This window comes from Bison bison, unplaced genomic scaffold (genome assembly GCF_000754665.1).
Source record: "Bison bison bison isolate TAMUID 2011002044 unplaced genomic scaffold, Bison_UMD1.0 scf7180017864518, whole genome shotgun sequence".
Classification (NCBI taxonomy): Eukaryota; Metazoa; Chordata; class Mammalia; order Artiodactyla; family Bovidae; genus Bison; species Bison bison.
In genome coordinates this window covers 3,837,411-3,856,297 of record NW_011495071.1, presented here as the reverse complement: position 1 = coordinate 3,856,297, position 18,887 = coordinate 3,837,411, and the positions used below count along the sequence as shown (strand labels likewise).

The 18,887-nt window shown below is 39.0% G+C and overlaps 1 protein-coding gene across 1 annotated transcript; it reads left to right on the top strand.

The window, feature by feature from the left end:
- Nucleotides 1–711: 711 nt before the first annotated feature.
- On the top strand, nucleotides 712–14,391 carry LOC104981333 (NXPE family member 4-like). The gene is given in 5 exon segments (XM_010830366.1): nucleotides 712–915; nucleotides 7,313–8,043; nucleotides 8,562–8,623; nucleotides 10,355–10,561; nucleotides 13,432–14,391. Coding segments are annotated over 5 exon segments (1,632 nt in total). The 5' UTR covers nucleotides 712–819; the 3' UTR covers nucleotides 13,968–14,391.
- The last annotated feature ends 4,496 nt before the right edge of the window (nucleotides 14,392–18,887 follow it).

The window sequence follows — 18,887 nt, the reverse complement described above, 5'->3', positions numbered from 1 at the left end:
ATGCAAAGTCTTCAAACTGGAGGTATGAAAATATTTGCAAAATTGGGGAGGTGAGGGAAAGGGGCAACATTTATTCTTGGGTGCAGAAACTTCTAACCTCTGTGTTTAAACTGGGTATTAGGGTAGGAGTTGCTTCAAGGGGAGAGAAAATTTTGAGACATGGAATATTTTCAAAGGGTGGTGTTTAAGCCAGCTGATATGAAAAGACAACTTGAAATTCCAGGGCAAGGACAGAAATGAAGATGTAACCATAGGAAAACATTGAGAAAGCCTAAAACATTTCTTAAGAGAGAAATCTGAATTTTAAAATACATCTTCTCAAGCTTGAGGGGTCCTAAAAAGGCTAGTAAGACAAGAAAGGGGGAACCTACTAACACCTTAGTAAAAAGGAAGCTAGAAAAAATCAAGTACTTTAAAATGGCCACAAAATAATGTGATTATCACAGTCAGTATTTATTAGGATGTTTTATGTCTGTTCTTTGTTCTTACGGGAAGAGAACAGGAAGCCTGTTAGATGACGCATAACCTGGAAACTCCCCCTGAGAATGAGCACACTTGCGTCCATCAGGTTCTTAGTTCCTCAATTTTTAGACTCCAAGGTGGGCTCCGTCCTCAGAATAGTGCTTCTCTTGAAGGTACAAGCCGATAAATAAAGGAAGCAGGGACACAGCCAGAGCAGCAGGAAGACCGAGTTTCCATTCTGGATGTAACATCTGAGGAAAAAAAGAATCAGGAGAACTTTTCAAGTATTTCTGCATTTCTTTTCTGGTGCTGTGTATTTGGGCCGGTTTTTGCATTGTGTCTTTTAGGATCCTGATCATGACAATGAAAATAGCAAATCACAAGTCACTGTTGGTATTGCTGTTTATATTAGCTTCTTGGATCACTTTTGCAGTTATCCAAAACTCCACGAAGGTAGGAATTGCTTTCTTTTTGTGTTTCACAAAACTATATTTTTACGTGACACTTCACTTGTTCTAGAAAAGTCCAAACAAGCAGACCTATAGAGTCTAGAAGGGGAGTTTTCAACTTTTAAGAACCACTTGATAATCATCATGCAATATGGGAGAGGATAATATTTGTGTGTGTGTGTGTGTGTGTGTGTGTGATCTACACTCACACTCTTCATCACTTATTGCAACTGTCTCCTCCCAATGTTTAGCTTGTCTTTACACATTCTCTAAGGAAATTCTGTGGAGGAGGAAATGGCAACCCACTTCAGTATTCTTGCCTGGAAAATTCCATGAAGAGAGGAGCCTAGTGGGCTACAGTCCACCGGGTTGCAAAGAGCTGGACACAACTGAGGCTACATGTACAAGGAACTTCTGAACAACAGAATATTTTCAGGTGTATATAGTAAAATTTATTTGTGTTTTTTCACTGTTAATGCTTTTTAAGTACTAATAAACCTTTCCCTACACCTGTGTCAAATTAGTTATCTAAATATTCTACTTACAGTTTTAAAGGTTGCTTTATTTAGACACTGAACCCTGGATTTTTTTGGCTGATTCTTCTATTTCTGTATGGATAACCACTTTTTACAGCTTTTTCCATTTTGTAATCCTTTCTTTCCAAGCTGATATATCAGGTCATTTTTATTGTATATCAAAATTTTTAATAAGTACAGGTCCCTCTGTGGGTTCTTCATTCTATTCCATTGATCGATTTGCCTTCCGTGTATCAATAATGCATGGCTATAATTAAGAGCTTCATAATTAGTTTTGAAAACTTGGGGGTCAAGTTATCCTTGCTCAACCTACTTTTGAAGGTCTTCAGCCAGTCTTGGCCTTCCCTCTTACATGTTTTGGAATCAGTCTGTCAAATTTAGTGAAAAATTCTACTTAAATTATATCACATTAGCCATATAGATCAAATTGAGAAAACTGACATGTTTATATTATTATTGTGCTGTTTATCAACATGTCATCTCTCTTCACTTACATAGGTCTTCTTCAAGATCTTTCACTAAATTTTATAAGTTTTGCATTCAGGTCTTAGGCATCTTTTGTTAGATTGACACCTTGGTATGTCACAAAATTTTTGTTGTTGCTATTGTAATGACTGTTCTTTTAAACACATTTTCTAATTGCTTGCTGCTGGAATAAAGGAATCCTACTGATTTTGCATAAGGAACAGTAGGGTCTTACTTTCTAAGATCTCAAAAGACTTATTACTTCGTAGATCCCGTATCATCTAGATCTCTCTGAGGCCAGAAAGTATGCTTCTTCTAAAGCTTGGTTTTTATTTTTGTATTAATTCTGTTCCTTCCCTTGGATGTCTTCCCTTTGCTGAACTTGATAATACCTCTCTCTCAGAGTCACTTTTATTTTTTGACCAAGCTGTTAGTTCCACAACCAGGAATTTGGAACCTGTGCCCCCTGCAGTGGAAGTACAGAGTTTTAACCACTGGACAACCAGGGAAGTCCCTCTCATGAGTTACCTTCGATGAAACTTTTTGCTAATTCTTGGTTGTGTGCATTTTTACACCTGAAGTTCTGTGGTGGCCAGTCTGGAGTGCCATTATCTGTTTCCTCCAGCATGTTTGTGGCATAAATGCTCCCTGTTCATCTAAAGTGTTGCCAGGCACACTGGATCCTACTGCTCTCCCCAACTTAAATATCCACAGTTTTTATTCTCATGAGAGTATAGAATTCCCCATTCCTAGCTGCCTGACCCAGCACAGGTGGGGAAATAGGAAGGTATCAGCCTGCGTGGTTTGTCCTCTTATGGCCCTCCCCTCAACCCCTCCTACTCCAGTTACCAACCTCCACGTTGGCAATGTCCCTGGAGTGACTTCCTTCTTTACTGAAGCCTCACCCATATGCATTGGCAGCCATGGGTTCTTCCTTGATCTAATCTCATCTGCCTTTCAGTTTTCAGGAGATTGCTTGTAAGTTCTGGTCCATATAAGGTGTTTTTTCCTACTTCCCAGAATAGTTAGAAAATTGTTAAGTTTTTTTCTGCCATTTATATGATCTTATGGTGGGAAATCGAGGCTAGGAAAGAAAGGTAAAGTGTTAGTCACGCAGTCGTATCTGACTCTTTACGACCCTATGGACTGTAGCCCACCAGGGTCCTCTGTCCATGGGATTCTCCAGGCAAGAATACTGGCATGGGTTACTATGTCCTTCTCCAGGGGGTCTTCCCGACCCAGGTGTTGAACCCAGTCTCTGGCATTGCAGGCATATTCTTTACCATCTGAGCCACCAGGGAAGCCCAGTTGAGGGTATAATATGTGCTTATTCCTCCACCTTAAATCCGAATTTTCCTGTTGTTTTTCTACCAAAAGAGTTTGTGCAGAGAATATTATTTTACTCTACTGAAATATTTTCCAATGAAGTTGTAGCAATTTAAAAATGTCTGGTAATGTGCTGTGATAGTTAAAAAAATGTTACTATAATAATGTTCTTCAGATCCTCTAGGTACTTAGTCATTTTTTAATTTAGTTCCTATAGCATCTACTGAGAGAGATTTTTCTAATTTTTAATTATAATTGTGGCTTTTTCTATTTCTCCCTTTAGTTCTGACAGTTTTTCTTTCACATACAAATACATGTATAGGTAGGCATATACACATTTAAAGTTGTTATGTTTTCAGACAAATTGACCCTCTTATCACTAGGATGTCCATCTTTATGTCTGGTGATACTCTTTGCCTTGAAGTCTACTTTAACATTAATATCAGCTTTTTTATGCTTCAATGATATACTGTTTTTTTAATTCATTCACTTTCAACCTACTGCTGCTGCTGCTGCTGGTAAATCGTTTCAGTCATGTCCGACTCTGTGCAACCCCATAGATGGCAGCCCACCAGGCTCCCCCATCCCTGGGATTCTCCAGGAAAGAACACTGGAGTGGGTTGCCATTTCCTTCTCCAATGCATGAAGTGAGAAGTGAAAGTGAAGTCACTCAGTCGTGTCTGACTTTTTAGCGACCCCATGGACTGACTGCAGCCCACCAGGCTCCTCTGTCTATGGGATTTTCCAGGCAAGAGTACTGGAATGGGGTGCCATTGCCTTCTCCGCACTTTCAACCGATAGGTTTCTTAATACTTAACCTACATTCCTCATAGATAGCAAGTAGTTGGGTCTTGCTGTTTTATGTCTGCATTAAAAAAAAAAAATTAACACTCCACTTATTAGAAATCATTCTAGTAAAACTTTTTTTCTAGAATGTATTACTAGTCACATAGCTGGAAATATAATAGCTTCACCATTTTATAAATGAATTATCTCAAATACTGAAACATTGATCACAAATTTACTAAACAAAAATTCTTCCAAAATTTGATAATACCATAAATTTTAATGCCAAACTATAATTTTTAACACCAAAATATTTTAAATATTTCAAAATACTAAAATACATACAAATGAATGCATTGACAACAAAACATGATTTTATGCATACATACTGTCTTTTAAAAATCTGCAAACTCTACTATTCCAAAGCAGTATGACTATCTCTGCCCTTTAATGAAGTGTTTAGTATACTTACTTTTAATGAAATGATTAACATGAGTGGATTTAGGTCCACCATTTTGCTATTTATTTTCTGTTTGGCCATTCTGATTTTTATTGCTCTGTTCCCCATTTCCTTCCTTCCTTTGGATTGATTTTTTTTTAGTATTTCCTTTTAGTTTCTCTGTTATTTTTATAACTCTAAGTTTTTTTTTTAATGGTTTCTCTAGAGATTACAATGCATATTCTTAAGTTTTAGAGTTAATATTGTGCTACTTCACATAATCTGTAATAAATTTTTAATAATTTATTCCCATTTACTCCCCAACTCATTTACTCTATAGTTGTTATAATATTACAAAATTGTAGTTTTTAAATAATTATATGCATTTTAAAGAAATTAGAGGATAAACACATAGTATTTTATGTTAACCCATGTATTTACCATTTCTGGGGCTTTTCATTCCTTCCTGAAGACCTATGTGTCACTTTTGGTACAATTTCACTTCAGGGTGAAGAAACTCAGTTGGCACTTTTTTATTACACAAATTCAGCATAGCTCCTTCTTTCACATTTCAATTCTCCTCTGGCATCTGTCAGTTTGTGGTCACTCTCCAGTGCTTTTAAAACAGATTTGCAGAGAGGAGGGGAGTGTCTAGAATTTATCATTGTTATCTACAGGAAAGTTAGTCCAATACAAGCTACTCTGCCTTTATTAGAAATTCAGAGGTATTACTGTGATTCACTGAGTTCTCAGAAATAATTATTAGTAAATACAGTGAACATTGTTAAAGGTCTTATTATATGCTATAGACCTGTTTTCCTCGGAGAAGGCGATGGCACCCCACTCCAGTACTCTTGCCTAGAAAATCCCATGGATGGAGGAGCCTGGTAGGCTGCAGTCCATGGAGTCGCTAAGAGTCAGACACGACAGAGCGACTTCATTTTCACTTTTCACTTTCATGCATTGGAGAAGGAAATGGCAACCTACTCCAGTGTTCTTGCCTGGAGAATCACAGGGATGGGTGGGCTGCCGTCTCTGGGGTAGCACAGAGTCGGACACGACTGAAGCGACTTAGCAGCAGCAGTAGCAGCAGACCTGTTTTCCAGACATGTGGTGCCAATTTGCACCTAAACCAGCAGTGAAAGAGAATTCTAGCCTTGTTGCATACTTGCAATACTGGGCAGCTCATATGTATGTAGGCGTGTGTGTGTGTGTATATATATACACACACACATTTATATATATATAATTTTTTCATTTATTTAGTGGGCTGTGCTGGGTCTTAGTTGCAGAATGTGAGATCTTTTAGTTGCAGAATGTGAACTCCTTAGTTATGGCATGTGGGATCTAGTTCCCGGACCAGGGATCGAACCCAGGCCCCTTGCATTGGGAGCATGGAATCTTAGCAAGTAGACCACCAGAGAAGTCCCTGGGTAGCTCATTTATAGAGATATTTGCCGGGGATTAAAATTTGACTCTGTTGTTGACTAGCTGTGCACGTTTGGCTAACTTTCTTAACTTTGAGGTGAACCAGTTTCATCATCTGAAAATTGCGTCATAAAAATAAATACCTTATATATTATTGTGAGGATTAATGAGCTAACATATGAAAAGCATTTAGAATGGTACCTAGCATATCCTGGTTGCTAAAACCATCTCTGTAATTTGACAAATAAAAAATGTTTTTATTTTTAAAAAATCAGAACATGTCAAATAATAAAAAGTAAAAATGTTAACCACAGTAACCCAGTCCAACACAAGATACTCTGCCTTTATTGGAAATTCAGAGCTATTACTGGGAAGATTTATACCAAAAGTGTCCTTTACAGAATTATAAGTAACAGAGAAAAGCTGAATACAATAAATATCTAAAAATATAAAATATTAAACTATATCCATAGGCTGGAATATTATTTGGACATAAGGTGGAAAGTTTTTAATGACACTATTTTTAATCAAAATTAATTGGTAAATATTCAGTGTGTTCACAATCCCGTGAAATGGTTACACAGGATAAGAGAAAAACCACCAAAATTGTTAAGAGTGGTTGCTGTAATCATGACTGATTTTTATTTTCTATAGAGTTATGGCATTCTCTCACTTTTAATAATGTCAGTGTTATTTTACGATTAGAAAATAAATATAGAAAGTAGCCCATGTCTCTTATGTCCTGTTAGCTAAAACAGTAATCTGAGAATTACTAGTAAATACCACAGACTGTTTAATCAAACTGTAAAAATTGAAATAGAAAAAATAGATAATTGTATATTACATAAAATCTCCATGCTTCTTGAAAATTTTCTTAAAGATTTATTTAAATGACTGAACTCTAATTTTAAGATAAAAATAATAAAACAATAAACATCTGTTCTCTGCTATGCAGTTAAAAAGCATTTTCTCATTTGGTCTTCACAATTGCCCAATGAAAGTATATTTTATGATCACCACTTTAAGAAAGAAGATCCTAAGGTTCTTTGCAGTAGAGTGGCTCACCCAAAATAGATTAGCCAGTGATGGGAATTCCCTGGCAGTCCAGTGGTTAAGACTTGGTGCTTTCACTGCCAAAAGCCCAGGAGTCCAATCCCAGGTTGGGGAACAATCTCCCAAGCTGCATGGTATAACAAAACAACGAAATAGATTAGCCAGTGAAAAGCGAAGTTCCACCACCGATTTAAGGAAAATAATTTTTCCTATGAAACATGGATGATAATGTAATCTCAATATCATTTTATTTTTAATTTTTCTACCACTCATCATTTGATAAAAGAGATGTTGACTAACCTACCCTAATTATCACATTAAATAGGCACACTTTTCTGAGTTCTCTATTGTATTCCTTGTCATTTCAGTTATGGACTGCACTCAAGTTGCCCTTTTCCCTCCATCACTGGAATTTTGTCATGAAAACACAACCTGAACCACCACCGAATCCAATAGTTTCACCAACAGAGACTGCCCTGAGGATAAAGAGGATCATGGAGAAGCTAGACCAGCTGGTCCCACCCAGACCCTTCACCGCCGTGAGCTCCACCACCAGCGCCACACACAGCAGAGCCACCGTCCTCAGCCCTCGGGACACGTACTGCAGGGGGGACCGGCTGGACGTCCTGCTGGAGATGAGGGACCACCTGGGACGCAGGAAGGAATATGGCGGGGATTTCCTCAGGGCCAGGATGTCCTCCCCAGCCCTGAAGGCGGGTGCTTCAGGAAAGGTGACAGACTTCAACAACGGCACCTACCTTGTGAGCTTCACGCTGTTCTGGGAGGGCCAGGTGTCCCTGTCTGTCCTGCTCATCCACCCCAGTGAAGGGGTGTCGGCTCTCTGGAGGGCCAGGAACCAAGGCTACGACAGGGTGATCTTCACAGGCCAGTTTAACAGAGGCACCTCCCAAGTCAATACTGACTGTGCCCTGGCTTTAAATTCAAGTGCTGAACTGTGTGAATACCTGGATACCCGAGACCAAGAAGCCTTCTACTGCGTGAAGCCTCCGAACGTTCCCTGTGCCGCACTCACCCACATGCATTCCAAAAACAAGGACGTATCCTATCTTAGCAAACAAGAAAGAAGCCTCTTTGAGAGGTAAATAATTATTTCTGGAGACTATCTGGGTATATACAGTAATGATTTGGTCTATCTGTTGATCCAAAGGAAATAGCTATTAATTAATTGTGTATTAATATATCAACTTTGGGACTCTATGAAGAGCCAGTTTAGAAAAGATATACGAATTCATCTGGGGACAGTGCCCACTCTCTAGTCATCCCTAAATATTTTGAATATCTAACCATTGAAACAAACAAAAAAAAATATGACTAGAATAAAAATTAAAAGAGAAGGAGAAATATACATGTGTGAATATGCCTAGGTGCTAATATATTCTTTCTGAATCTCAAAAAATTACCTTGTACACCTTCTGGGGATCTGTACTCCCTGAATTAATAGGCCAAGAAATGGAAATTTAATAAATAGTCTGGAACTGTGGCCAAAGTAGTCAGTTATTATCATAAGAAATAACTGGAACAATGGGTAATGTGACTTCTTATGTTTCCTGATCTTGGAGCCACTTGCCAATTAATTTTTATATTTGTCTCTTTAAGGTCAAATGTGGGTGTAGAGATGATGGCAAAGTTCAATGCCATTACTGTCTCCAAATGTCACTGTAAGTCCTCCCTTTGTGTGACTGATGGCTGGGGCTTCCCAGGTGGCTCAGCAGTAAAGAATCCACCTGCCAATGCAGGAGACATGGGTTCAATCCCTGGGTCAGGAGATCCCCTGGAGTAGGAAATGGCAACCCACTCCAGTATTCTTGCCCGGAGAATTCCATGAACAGAGGAACCTGGTGGGCTACAGTCCACGGGGTTGCAAAGAGACGGACACACCTGTGCGATTGAGCACACACACACGTAGCACTCATCCCATTTAAAGGCTTTTTCCTTCCTCAGAACTTGTTCACTACTACCAATCATATGTTACTCTGCTCAGCAGGCTTGTCTGTGGTGGGCCAAGACACCAACTACCTAAGTGAATAAATGACTGGAATCCTAAACCTGATTTATAACCCTCATCATCAATCTCATCATTATCTATCAGGCAGCGGATTACTTGCCCATCAGATGCAACAACATTCAAATGTCAAAACTCTCTCCCAGGTTGCACCTAGGTCTTACCTCCCCAACCACCACCATTAGCACTTCCCTCATCACTACAGCACAATAATCACCATCTAGAGGTTTCTAACCCACGATCTATAATTCAGTTCATTCCAATTTCCCCCTCTTTGTCTTTGCCACCTTTCAAACCATTTGAACATATAAAATAGCACTTCCACACTTTTATTAATTTCTCTTCCATTTCTTTGGCTCAAAGTGTTAGTTGCTCAGTTGAGTCCAACTTTTTGCAACCCCATGGGCTGTAGCCCACCAGGTTCCTCTGTCCTTAGAATTCCCCAGGCAAGAATGCTAGAGTGGGTTGCTATTTCCTGCTCTAGGAGATCTTCCTGACCCAGGGATCAAACTCGGGTCTCCTGTACTTCAGGCGGATTCTTTTACAATCTAGCCACTAGGGAACATACTAGGAAATCCCTATCGAAAATGATTTAATGTAGGAACTTTTGTGTCCCTTTAAGTTCAGTATCAACAGCTTGCTAATGGCTACTAAACTCATTGATGCTGAAGTGTGTTTATGTATCTACAGATGGAAATGGCATTTTTCACCCAGGATACACAAAGATACTTATGGTAATTATTAAAATGTTAAACCATTTCCTTTGGGTGGTGAATAATCACAGCCCCAAGACTGCCAAGGATAAACACCTCAGTCCATCATATTCCCAGATTCTTCAGAAACCTGTGACTAATGGTCAATACCCAGCCTATCCCGGATTCCCACGAGTCTGCTCCAGCCTACAGCCATATCCATGTGGACTGGCCAGGACTCAAACCAAATTAATTGTTATTTTTCTTATATCTCCTTGCACTTAAAGATTAACAGTTTGATGGTGGCATTTAAGACACTGTGACAGTGTGTGATAAACTCTGAGGTAAATTTGGCTAAATGACAAGATAATTGAGTTTTCACTACCAAGTAAGAATTGATGTCTTTTCTTTCATAAGAAGGCAAACAAATACTTAAATTTTACCCAGAAGGCCTTTTTCTCTGGGAGAAAACATGTTATCTATAATGAACATTAATGAGTATCACTTATAAAATTCTTATCAGAGAAAATTTTTTTCTGAAAACTATTCCATTAAGAGAATGATGCTTCAATAAGGTTTTTCCTCCACCTTCACACTCTATTAAAAGGATACCTAAAAAAGAAAGTTGGCTCTTATTAAATACTCATGGATAAAGTGATGCTTTAAAAGACCCTATCTTGTTGATTCTTTAGCAGAAAAGACAGTTCCAGTGAAAAGGCAATGCAAGTTTGGAATGGCATCCACAATTCCCAGTGGACATGTCTGGAAAGACACGTGGAATCCTGTCTCCTGTAGTTTGGCTGCAATCGAAATGAAAGAATGCCTGAGAGGAAAATTTATATATCTACTGGGAGATTCCACGATCCGCCAGTGGATGGAATACTTCAAAAGCAGTATCAACAGTATGTCTCTGTCTGAGCTTTTACTCACATCCCTTTCAGAAACTTCTTTTTCATTTCAAGGGGAGAAAGGAATATGGGGAATGCCTCTTTCATATTTCTTAATCACAGCACACCAACACTTTTCACAAGGTATTATCTTCTCTTTAAAAGAATACATTTATTGACTAGAAGGGAGCCAGGATAGAAAAACGTTTACTCCGTTCCTATTTCTGCAGAATTCACACTTCAGTATTTACCCAGGATACTCAGAAAATAACGCACAAAGCTGACAATAAGAAGATAGTTTACTACCTACCTTCTACAGAAGGCATGATGATTATGGGTGTGGCTTCTACATCCAAATGTCCTGGGATCTAAATAGGGCCTCTACTGTCCTATCTGATAGCCTTGGGCAGGTCACATCACTAGGAGTTTGTCCTTAGTTTCCTCATCTGTAAAATGGAGATGAAAACAGTACCCATCTGGTAAAAATGAAGTACTATACACAACGTATTTAGAATACTGCTGGCTACATAGTTAGCTCTCTTTGGTGTGAGCCATCATCAAGATTACTGTTTCGTAGAAGGACAGATGCTACAGTTGAGGTAATAGCTTCATATCAGGTAGGCATAATGGTTAAACGCAGGGGCTTTGGAGCTTAACAAACCTAGACTATGACCTTGGGCATACAGCTTATTTTCCACATCAGTGAACTAAAAATAACAACAGCATCTGGTGATGGTTATGAAGATTACATGAAGTAATGGTTATAAAATACTTAACACGTAGTGAGACACATAGCAAGGCACTTACTAAGTGCCCAGAAAACAATAGCTATTGCCTTATTATCATTGGTTCATATTAGAACTGGGGCTAGAACCCATTTGCTAGAAGCCTAGTCCAGTTGCTCCTTTAACTAAGCAAAGAATGCATCAAAAATAACTCAGAATCCACTAGTAGATCTTAGCACTGTTATCTGGAAAACTGCCACTGCCAGCCCTCTGTATTCTGGGCCCTAGCTCTTACCACTGGGGACAGTGCAGTTTTAGTGTGGCTCCCCACTGGCCTTCCTAACATGAGGCCGCTCTTGTGATCTCCAACTTAGAGAGTAAGCTGATTCACCCAGTAAAAAGGGAACATCAGTAGGACCTTGAACCCCCTGCAACACAAGGGGAGAGTTTTTTCTTTTTTCTTTTTATTGGAGAATACTAGCTTTACAATATTGTGTTACTTTCTGCTGTGCAGCAAAGTGAATCAGCTATGTATGTATCCCATCTTTTTTGGATTTCCTTCCCACTTAGTCCACCACACAGCACTGCGTTTGTAGGAACTATAAGATAGTTCCCTGTGCTATACAGTAGGTTCTCATTAGTTATCTGTTTTATACATCTCAGTGTATATATGTCAATTCCAGTCTCAAAGGAAAGAGGTTTAAGTTGTGACCCCTGGTAAATGACTACTCTCCTCCAGATCTCAGTTTCCTCATCTATAAAATTTAGGATCTAGTGACAACTTCTAGCACCACATTCTGCAATGGTGGGGTCAGGGTGGGCTCTTAGTTTTTGACAGTATTCAATTATTGACTTACCTACTTTCTTGACTGACCTTTGAAGCTGTAATAACAAAACATCTGTTACATGTATTGTCAAAAGTTAAATTGTGTGGTCATTGTGTGCTTTAGAAAATGAAATTGAAATATGCTAGAAACAGAATGAAGAAAAAATTCTGCCATTTTCTTCCACCCAACCCTCCAGCATCACCATTTTCAAACCTCACTGGGTTAAGACTTTAAGTGTAGCCCTTTACTTCTAAGTTGGTACATGTCACATAGCATTAATAATCATTTCCCACACATTTTCCTCAGACGTTCTAGCTATGAAGAAACTGGCCTTGATAGTCTAATTAATATAGTGAAAAATAAAGTGACTTCATTTTCTTCCATTCATATTGTACTTTTAAAAAGGTTTAAGACTGGGTAGATTATTTCATAAGAATTAGGAGAAATTTCAAATTTAAGGTACAAAGTCTGTTACTCACTAGTTTTGTAATCTTGGCAGGTCATTTCATCTCTTGGTTTTCTTTTCCAGAAGATGGCAATTATATACATAGGGTTTCTCTGGTAGCTCAGTTGGTAAAGAATCTGCCTGCAATGCAGGAGACCCAGGTTTGATCCCTGGATGGGGAATATCCCCTGGAAAAGGAAATGGCAACCCATTCTTGCCTGGAAAATCCCATGGACAGAGCAGTCTGGCAGGCTACAGTTCATGGGGTAGCCAAGAGTCGGACAGGACTTGCCAACTAAATCACCACCACCATGCATATATATGGTGCTTTGAAGTAAATAAATATATCGGTCCTAATAAATGTTTTGTAAACTGTTAAGTCCTTCATGAATGAATAGCAATAATATTATTATAGATGATGTATTCAGTACCACTTTGTGCATATGTAAAAGAAACACAGAAGTATAGAATACAATTCCAGTCTTACGTGAACTTACAAAGGACTTGGGGAAGTAGATTTACTTGTATTTTGAAATTTATAGACATCAGCTGGCACCTTTCTCTATCTTCAAAGGAGCTTAGTCTATAGCTAACAAAGTGTCAAAACTAATACCCATGAAAGTGACTCCATCAACCTCCAGTGAAGTGACGTCGATGCTCGCTATCGGCAGTCCATTTGGTTCTACATGGCTCTACAGAGGGACAGATATAATTTACTTGCATAACACTTTTTGTCGCTCAATAATTTTCAAACTGGTCTCTCATTTAAACCTATAATAAATTAGTCAGGATTAACATTCAATTATAAACATCAAAAATTTTCTCCTATTTTTATGAACTTTGTAACTTTATTCTCCTTTCATTTTGGGATTTCCTGTTTGTCATCAGCCCTGAAGTCAGTGGATCTGCACGAATCTGGAAAATTTCAAAAGCAACTTGCTGTGGACTTGAACGAGAATATCAATATCCAGTGGCAAAGACATAGTTACCCCTTGATTGGATCATTGACCTATTCAGTCAAAGAGATTGAATACATCGCCCAGGTTATTGACAGAATTGGAGGAGAAAAAAATACTATCATTGTTATTTCTCTGGGCCAACACTTCAGACCCTTTCCCATTGACGTTTTTATCCGAAGGGCCCTCAACATCCATGATGCAGTTCAACGCCTTCTTCTGAGAAGCCCAGAGACTGTGGTTATCATCAAGGCAGAAAACATCAGGGAGATGAATGTGGATGTGGAGAGATTTAGTGACTTTCATGGTTATATCCAGTATCTTGCCTTGAAGGATATTTTCCAGGATCTCAATGTGGGCATTATTGATGCTTGGGATATAACAATTGCATATGGTACAAATAACGTCCACCCACCCCAGTCTGTAGTCAGAAATCAGATTAATATATTGTTAAACTTTATTTGCTAGATAACACATATCTCTGAAATTTATTCAGTTAATTAAAAACATCTATTAAGTGTTTGCTATCATGCCAGATGCTGTTGGCTCTGAACTCTCAATTAGCAAGAGAAAATCTGCACTATGGCTGATTTATTAACCGGCAATTCAGCCAAATCTGTTATTTCTAATTTGAGCTCCTACTTACAAATAAACACAAAAACACTTATGAAAAGGAGCTACCCTTCTTGATTAGAGTCAGGCCACTTTTCACAAACAGGAAGTCTTTACACCTAATGGTTAAAAGCTCTCTCTGATTAATGGAAATTCACAGCAACAAAGTCATTATAAGATAAATATTTGGAGAAAGCAGTCTCATTTCCTTATCCCTCATAGCTCAGTTGGTAAAGAATCTGTCTGCAGTGCAGGAGACCCAGGTACAGTTCCTGAGTCAGGAAGATTCCCCTGGAGAAGGAAATGGCAACCCACGCCAGTATTCTTGCCTGGAAAATCCCATGGACAGAGAAGCCTGGCAGGTTACAGTCCATGGGGTCACAAGAGTTGAACACGACTTGGCAACTAAACCACCACCATCACCAAAACAAGTTCAAGATGGTTTCTGGGACTTCCTTGGCAGTCCAGTGGTTAAGGCTCTGCATTTCCAATGAAGGGGACATGGGTTCAGTTCCTGGTTGGGGAACTAAGATCCCACAAGCTGTGAGGCATGGCAAAAAAAAAAAAAAAGAATGACTTCCAAGTAGAAGGGTGATTTCTTTGGTGGCTTAGTAGTAAAGAATACACCTGCCAACGCAGGAGACACTGGAGACACGGTTCAAGCCCTGGGTCAGGAAGATCCCCTGGAGAAGGAGATGACAACTTCTCCAATATTCTTGCCTGGGAAATCCCATAGACAGAGAAGTCTGGCAGGCTACAGTCTATGGTGTCAAAAAGGAGTCGGACAGAACTTAGTGACTAAATAACAATGAGCAGAAGAGCAGTCTTATGAGGCCATGTTCCAGAGGAACAGAAGAACTGCACATTTTGAAGTAAAGTCTCTGACTTTTCTCTCCCTAGAAGGACTCCCCTGCTAGGAATTAATCTATCCTATAGAATCTATCCTTCAGAAATACAGGATAAAACAGTCAAAGGCACAGTGCTCTAGGATTCAGGGAACTGGGCTTCAGTCCTTTCGTTGACAATACATTTATAACTTTGGGTAAGTCACTTCAGCTCTCTGGGCTCAGTTTCTCAAATGAAGGGGTTACTGTGAGATTTGTGATTTTCAAACCTTGCTCTGTACAGCTCTGGGTTCCATAGGTGGTCTTCAGGTGCTAGCTGGAAGGACAGGTGTTAGGAGAAGTGCTTGGTGAGCAGGGTACCAGTTTTTCCAAGCCACTTCAGTTGGAGCATCAGCCATTTTTATCAAGCTCTGTATTGGGCTTCTGGGTGGCCTTTGATTTGAAAAAAGTTTCACTGCTTAAAATATGTTAGGAAACCATTATGGAGAGAATCAACACTGACTTCTCTAATCTATACATATAGGTTACTATTTCAATCACTCTCGCTTGCATTTTAATAGGCCTTCCCAAAATTTGACCCAAAAAGAATGATATTGAATTCAGCTGAATAGAACTCAGAGAATTTCAGTTGAATATGGCAATAAAATTATTACAAAGCAACTTGGTATTATATTCTTTCTTAATTTTTCCCTCTTAACCATGCCCCAGCCATCACTAGGCCCCTGACCTACTCTTGCTGCATCTAGGAAAAGACAATTATAATAGGAACATCTTAAATCCATTTATTCAGTTTCCTCCAGGAAAGGGATAATAATTTTTTTACTTGTTTGTCCATGAGCCACAATTCACAGTTCAATGCACAGTAAACAGATGGTCAGAAATATTAAGTCTCTTATCATGTGCCAGGAACTATTCCAATCTTTAGGGATACACTAGCCAAAAGGCATGTGAATTCTCTGATATCAAAGAATCCTTATTGTAATAAAGGAAAAGATAAACAAAAAAAAGATATAAAAAAATCCATAATACCATAGTAGTATGAACAAAGTATATGGTATACTACAAAGTAGTATAACAAAATATATAACAGGGCAATATGACAGAGAGTGACAGCATGCTGGTGATGGAGATGACTAGTTAGAGCAGTTAGAAGAGGGAAGTCAGAGGAGAAGGCATTTCAAAATACTGGAAAGGTGGCATCCATGAGACAAAATGGAAACAGTGATCTTTAAGAAAGAATGGCTAGTGCCAAACCCTTGAAACATGATAGAGCTTGGCTTATTAGAAGACCATTATGTCTGGAGTATTGTCAGTGGAGGGAAAAGAAGTTAGAGAGGAAGGCACAGGCCAGGTCACATGTGGCCTCTGTAGCCTATGGCAAGGGGTTCGAATTCTATCCTAATTACAATGGGCTTCCCGGGTGGTCCTAGTGGTAAAGAATCCACCTGCCCATGCAGGAGATTCAAGAGATGCAGGTTCAATCCCTGGGTTGGGTTGGGAAGATCCCATAGAGTAGGAAATGGCACCCCACTGCAGTATTTTTGCCTGGAAAATCCCATGGGCAGAGGAGCATGGTAGGCTACAGTCCATGGGGCCACAAAGAGTCAGACGTGACTGAGCAAGCCTAATTATAATGGGAAGGCAGTTGATGGGAGGAGAAAAGGAAGGAAGGAAAATAAGACAGAGGGTGGGAAAGAGAAAAGGAAGAAAAGAAGGAAGAAAAGAACAAACAGAAGGAAAGGGAGGGAAGGAGGGGGAAAGCAAGACATACGGGGAGAGAGGGAAGAAGGAAAGAAAGGAAGGAGGGGAGGGAGTGAGGGACTGGTAATGCAACTCAGGCATCGCCACAGACTGCTATAGTTGCCAAGGTAAGAATGAACAAGAGTTGTGAAACTATGGAACTTTGGAACAGCATCTGTTTTCTTCTATTAATAAAGTGACTTTCCATTACCACCCTCCAACTGGGTAAGGCTGGATAAGGGTCACTGAAGGTCTTGCTAAAAGGGCAGATTTTTTTTTTAAAAAAGGACACAGAGGACTATCATTTTAGAAGGACAAAAATAAGAAGGTGACCCACAGATTTTTTTTTTTTTAGAAAATAAAAAAGGAGAAATATACGTTGTAATGTGTGAACCCTAAGAAGAAGTGTAAGCTCAGGATAAAGCGTTTGGAATGACATCTCTCAGAAGTTGGCACTTTCTGGGGAAATCCATGAAGGGTGAGCAGTTCTTCCAAAAATGAATCATTATAAACACAGAAGTAACTATTGCCATGTCTGCTTGATGTGTCATGGTCATTTCCTGTCTGAGATGATCACTCAGTCTGTTTATAGCACAAGTTGATCTTCCAACAGGAGAAACAAGTAAAAATGACTGGCACACAGCCTCTTGGACAGAATGGACTCTTATAGACAAGATAGATAAATATTCCTAAAGGAAACAAAGAGGTAAATATTTCCAAGGGAAATTATTATCATGAAGCAAGTATATTAAAGAGCAGACTGAGAAGAAACTGAGACGATTAAGAATTACATGTATGAGGATCTTTCCAAGGAGGAGGTTTCAAAAAGTGGTATATTCCAAGTATCCACGGGTGCTGAATTCTTTTTTTTTTTTTTTTCCTGAACCTGGACTGGCGATTCATTTCTTGTATGATATTATACATGTTTCAATGCCATTCTCCCAAATCATCCCACCCTCTCCCTCTCCCACAGAGTCCAAAAGACTGTTCCATATATCTGTGTCTCTTTTGCTGTCTTGTATACAGGGTTATCGTTACTATCTTTCTAAATTCCATATATATGCATTAGTATACTGTATTGATGTTTTTCTTTCTGGCTTACTTCACTCTGTATAATAGGCTCCAGTTTCATCCACCTCATTAGAACTGATTCAAATGTATTCTTTTTAATGGCTGAGTAATACTCCATTGTGTAAATGTACCACAGCTTTCATATCCATTCATCTGCTGATGGACATCCAGGTTGCTTCCATGTCCTGGCTATTATAAACAGTGCTGTATGAACTTTGGGTACACGTGTCTTTCAATTCTGGTTTCCTCGGTGTGTATGCCCAGCAGTGGGATTTCTGGGTGATAAGGCAGTTCTATTTCCAGATTTTTAAGGAATCTCCACACTATTCTCCATAGTGGCTATACTAGTTTGCATTCCCACCAACAGTGTAAGAGGGTTCCCTTTTCTCCACACCCTCTCCAGCATTTATTGCTTGTAGACTTTAGGATCGCAGCCATTCTGACTGGCGTGAAATGGTACCTCATTGTGGTTTGAATTTGCATTTCTCTGATTATGAGTGATGTTGAGCATCTTTTCATGTGTTTGTTAGCCATCTGTATGTCTTCTTTGGAGAAATGTCTATTTAGTTCTTTGGCCCATTTTTTGATGGGGTTGTTTATTTTTCTGGAATTGAGCTGCAGGAGTTGCTTGTATATTTTTGAGATTAGTTCTTTGTCAGTTGCTTCATTTGCTATTATTTTCTCCCATTCTGAAGGCTGTCTATTCACCTTACTTATAGTTTCCTTTGTTGTGCAGAAGCTTTTAATTTTAATTAGGTCCCATTTGTTTATTTTTGCTTTTATTTCCAATATTCTGGGAGGTGGGTCATAGAGGATCCTGCTGTGATTTATGTCGGAGAGTGTTTTGGCTATGTTCTCCTCTAGGAGTTTTATAGTTTCTGATTTTACATTTAGATTCTTAATCCATTTTGAGTTTATTTTTGTGTATGGCATTAGAAAGTGTTCTAGTTTCATTCTTCTACAAGTGGTTGACCAGTTTTCCCAGCACCACTTGTTAAAGAGATTGTCTTTTCTCATTGTTTATTCTTGCTTCCTTTGTCAAAGATAAGGTGTCCATAGGTGCATGGATTTATCTCTGGGCTTTCTATTTTGTTCCATTGATCTATATTTCTGTCTTTCT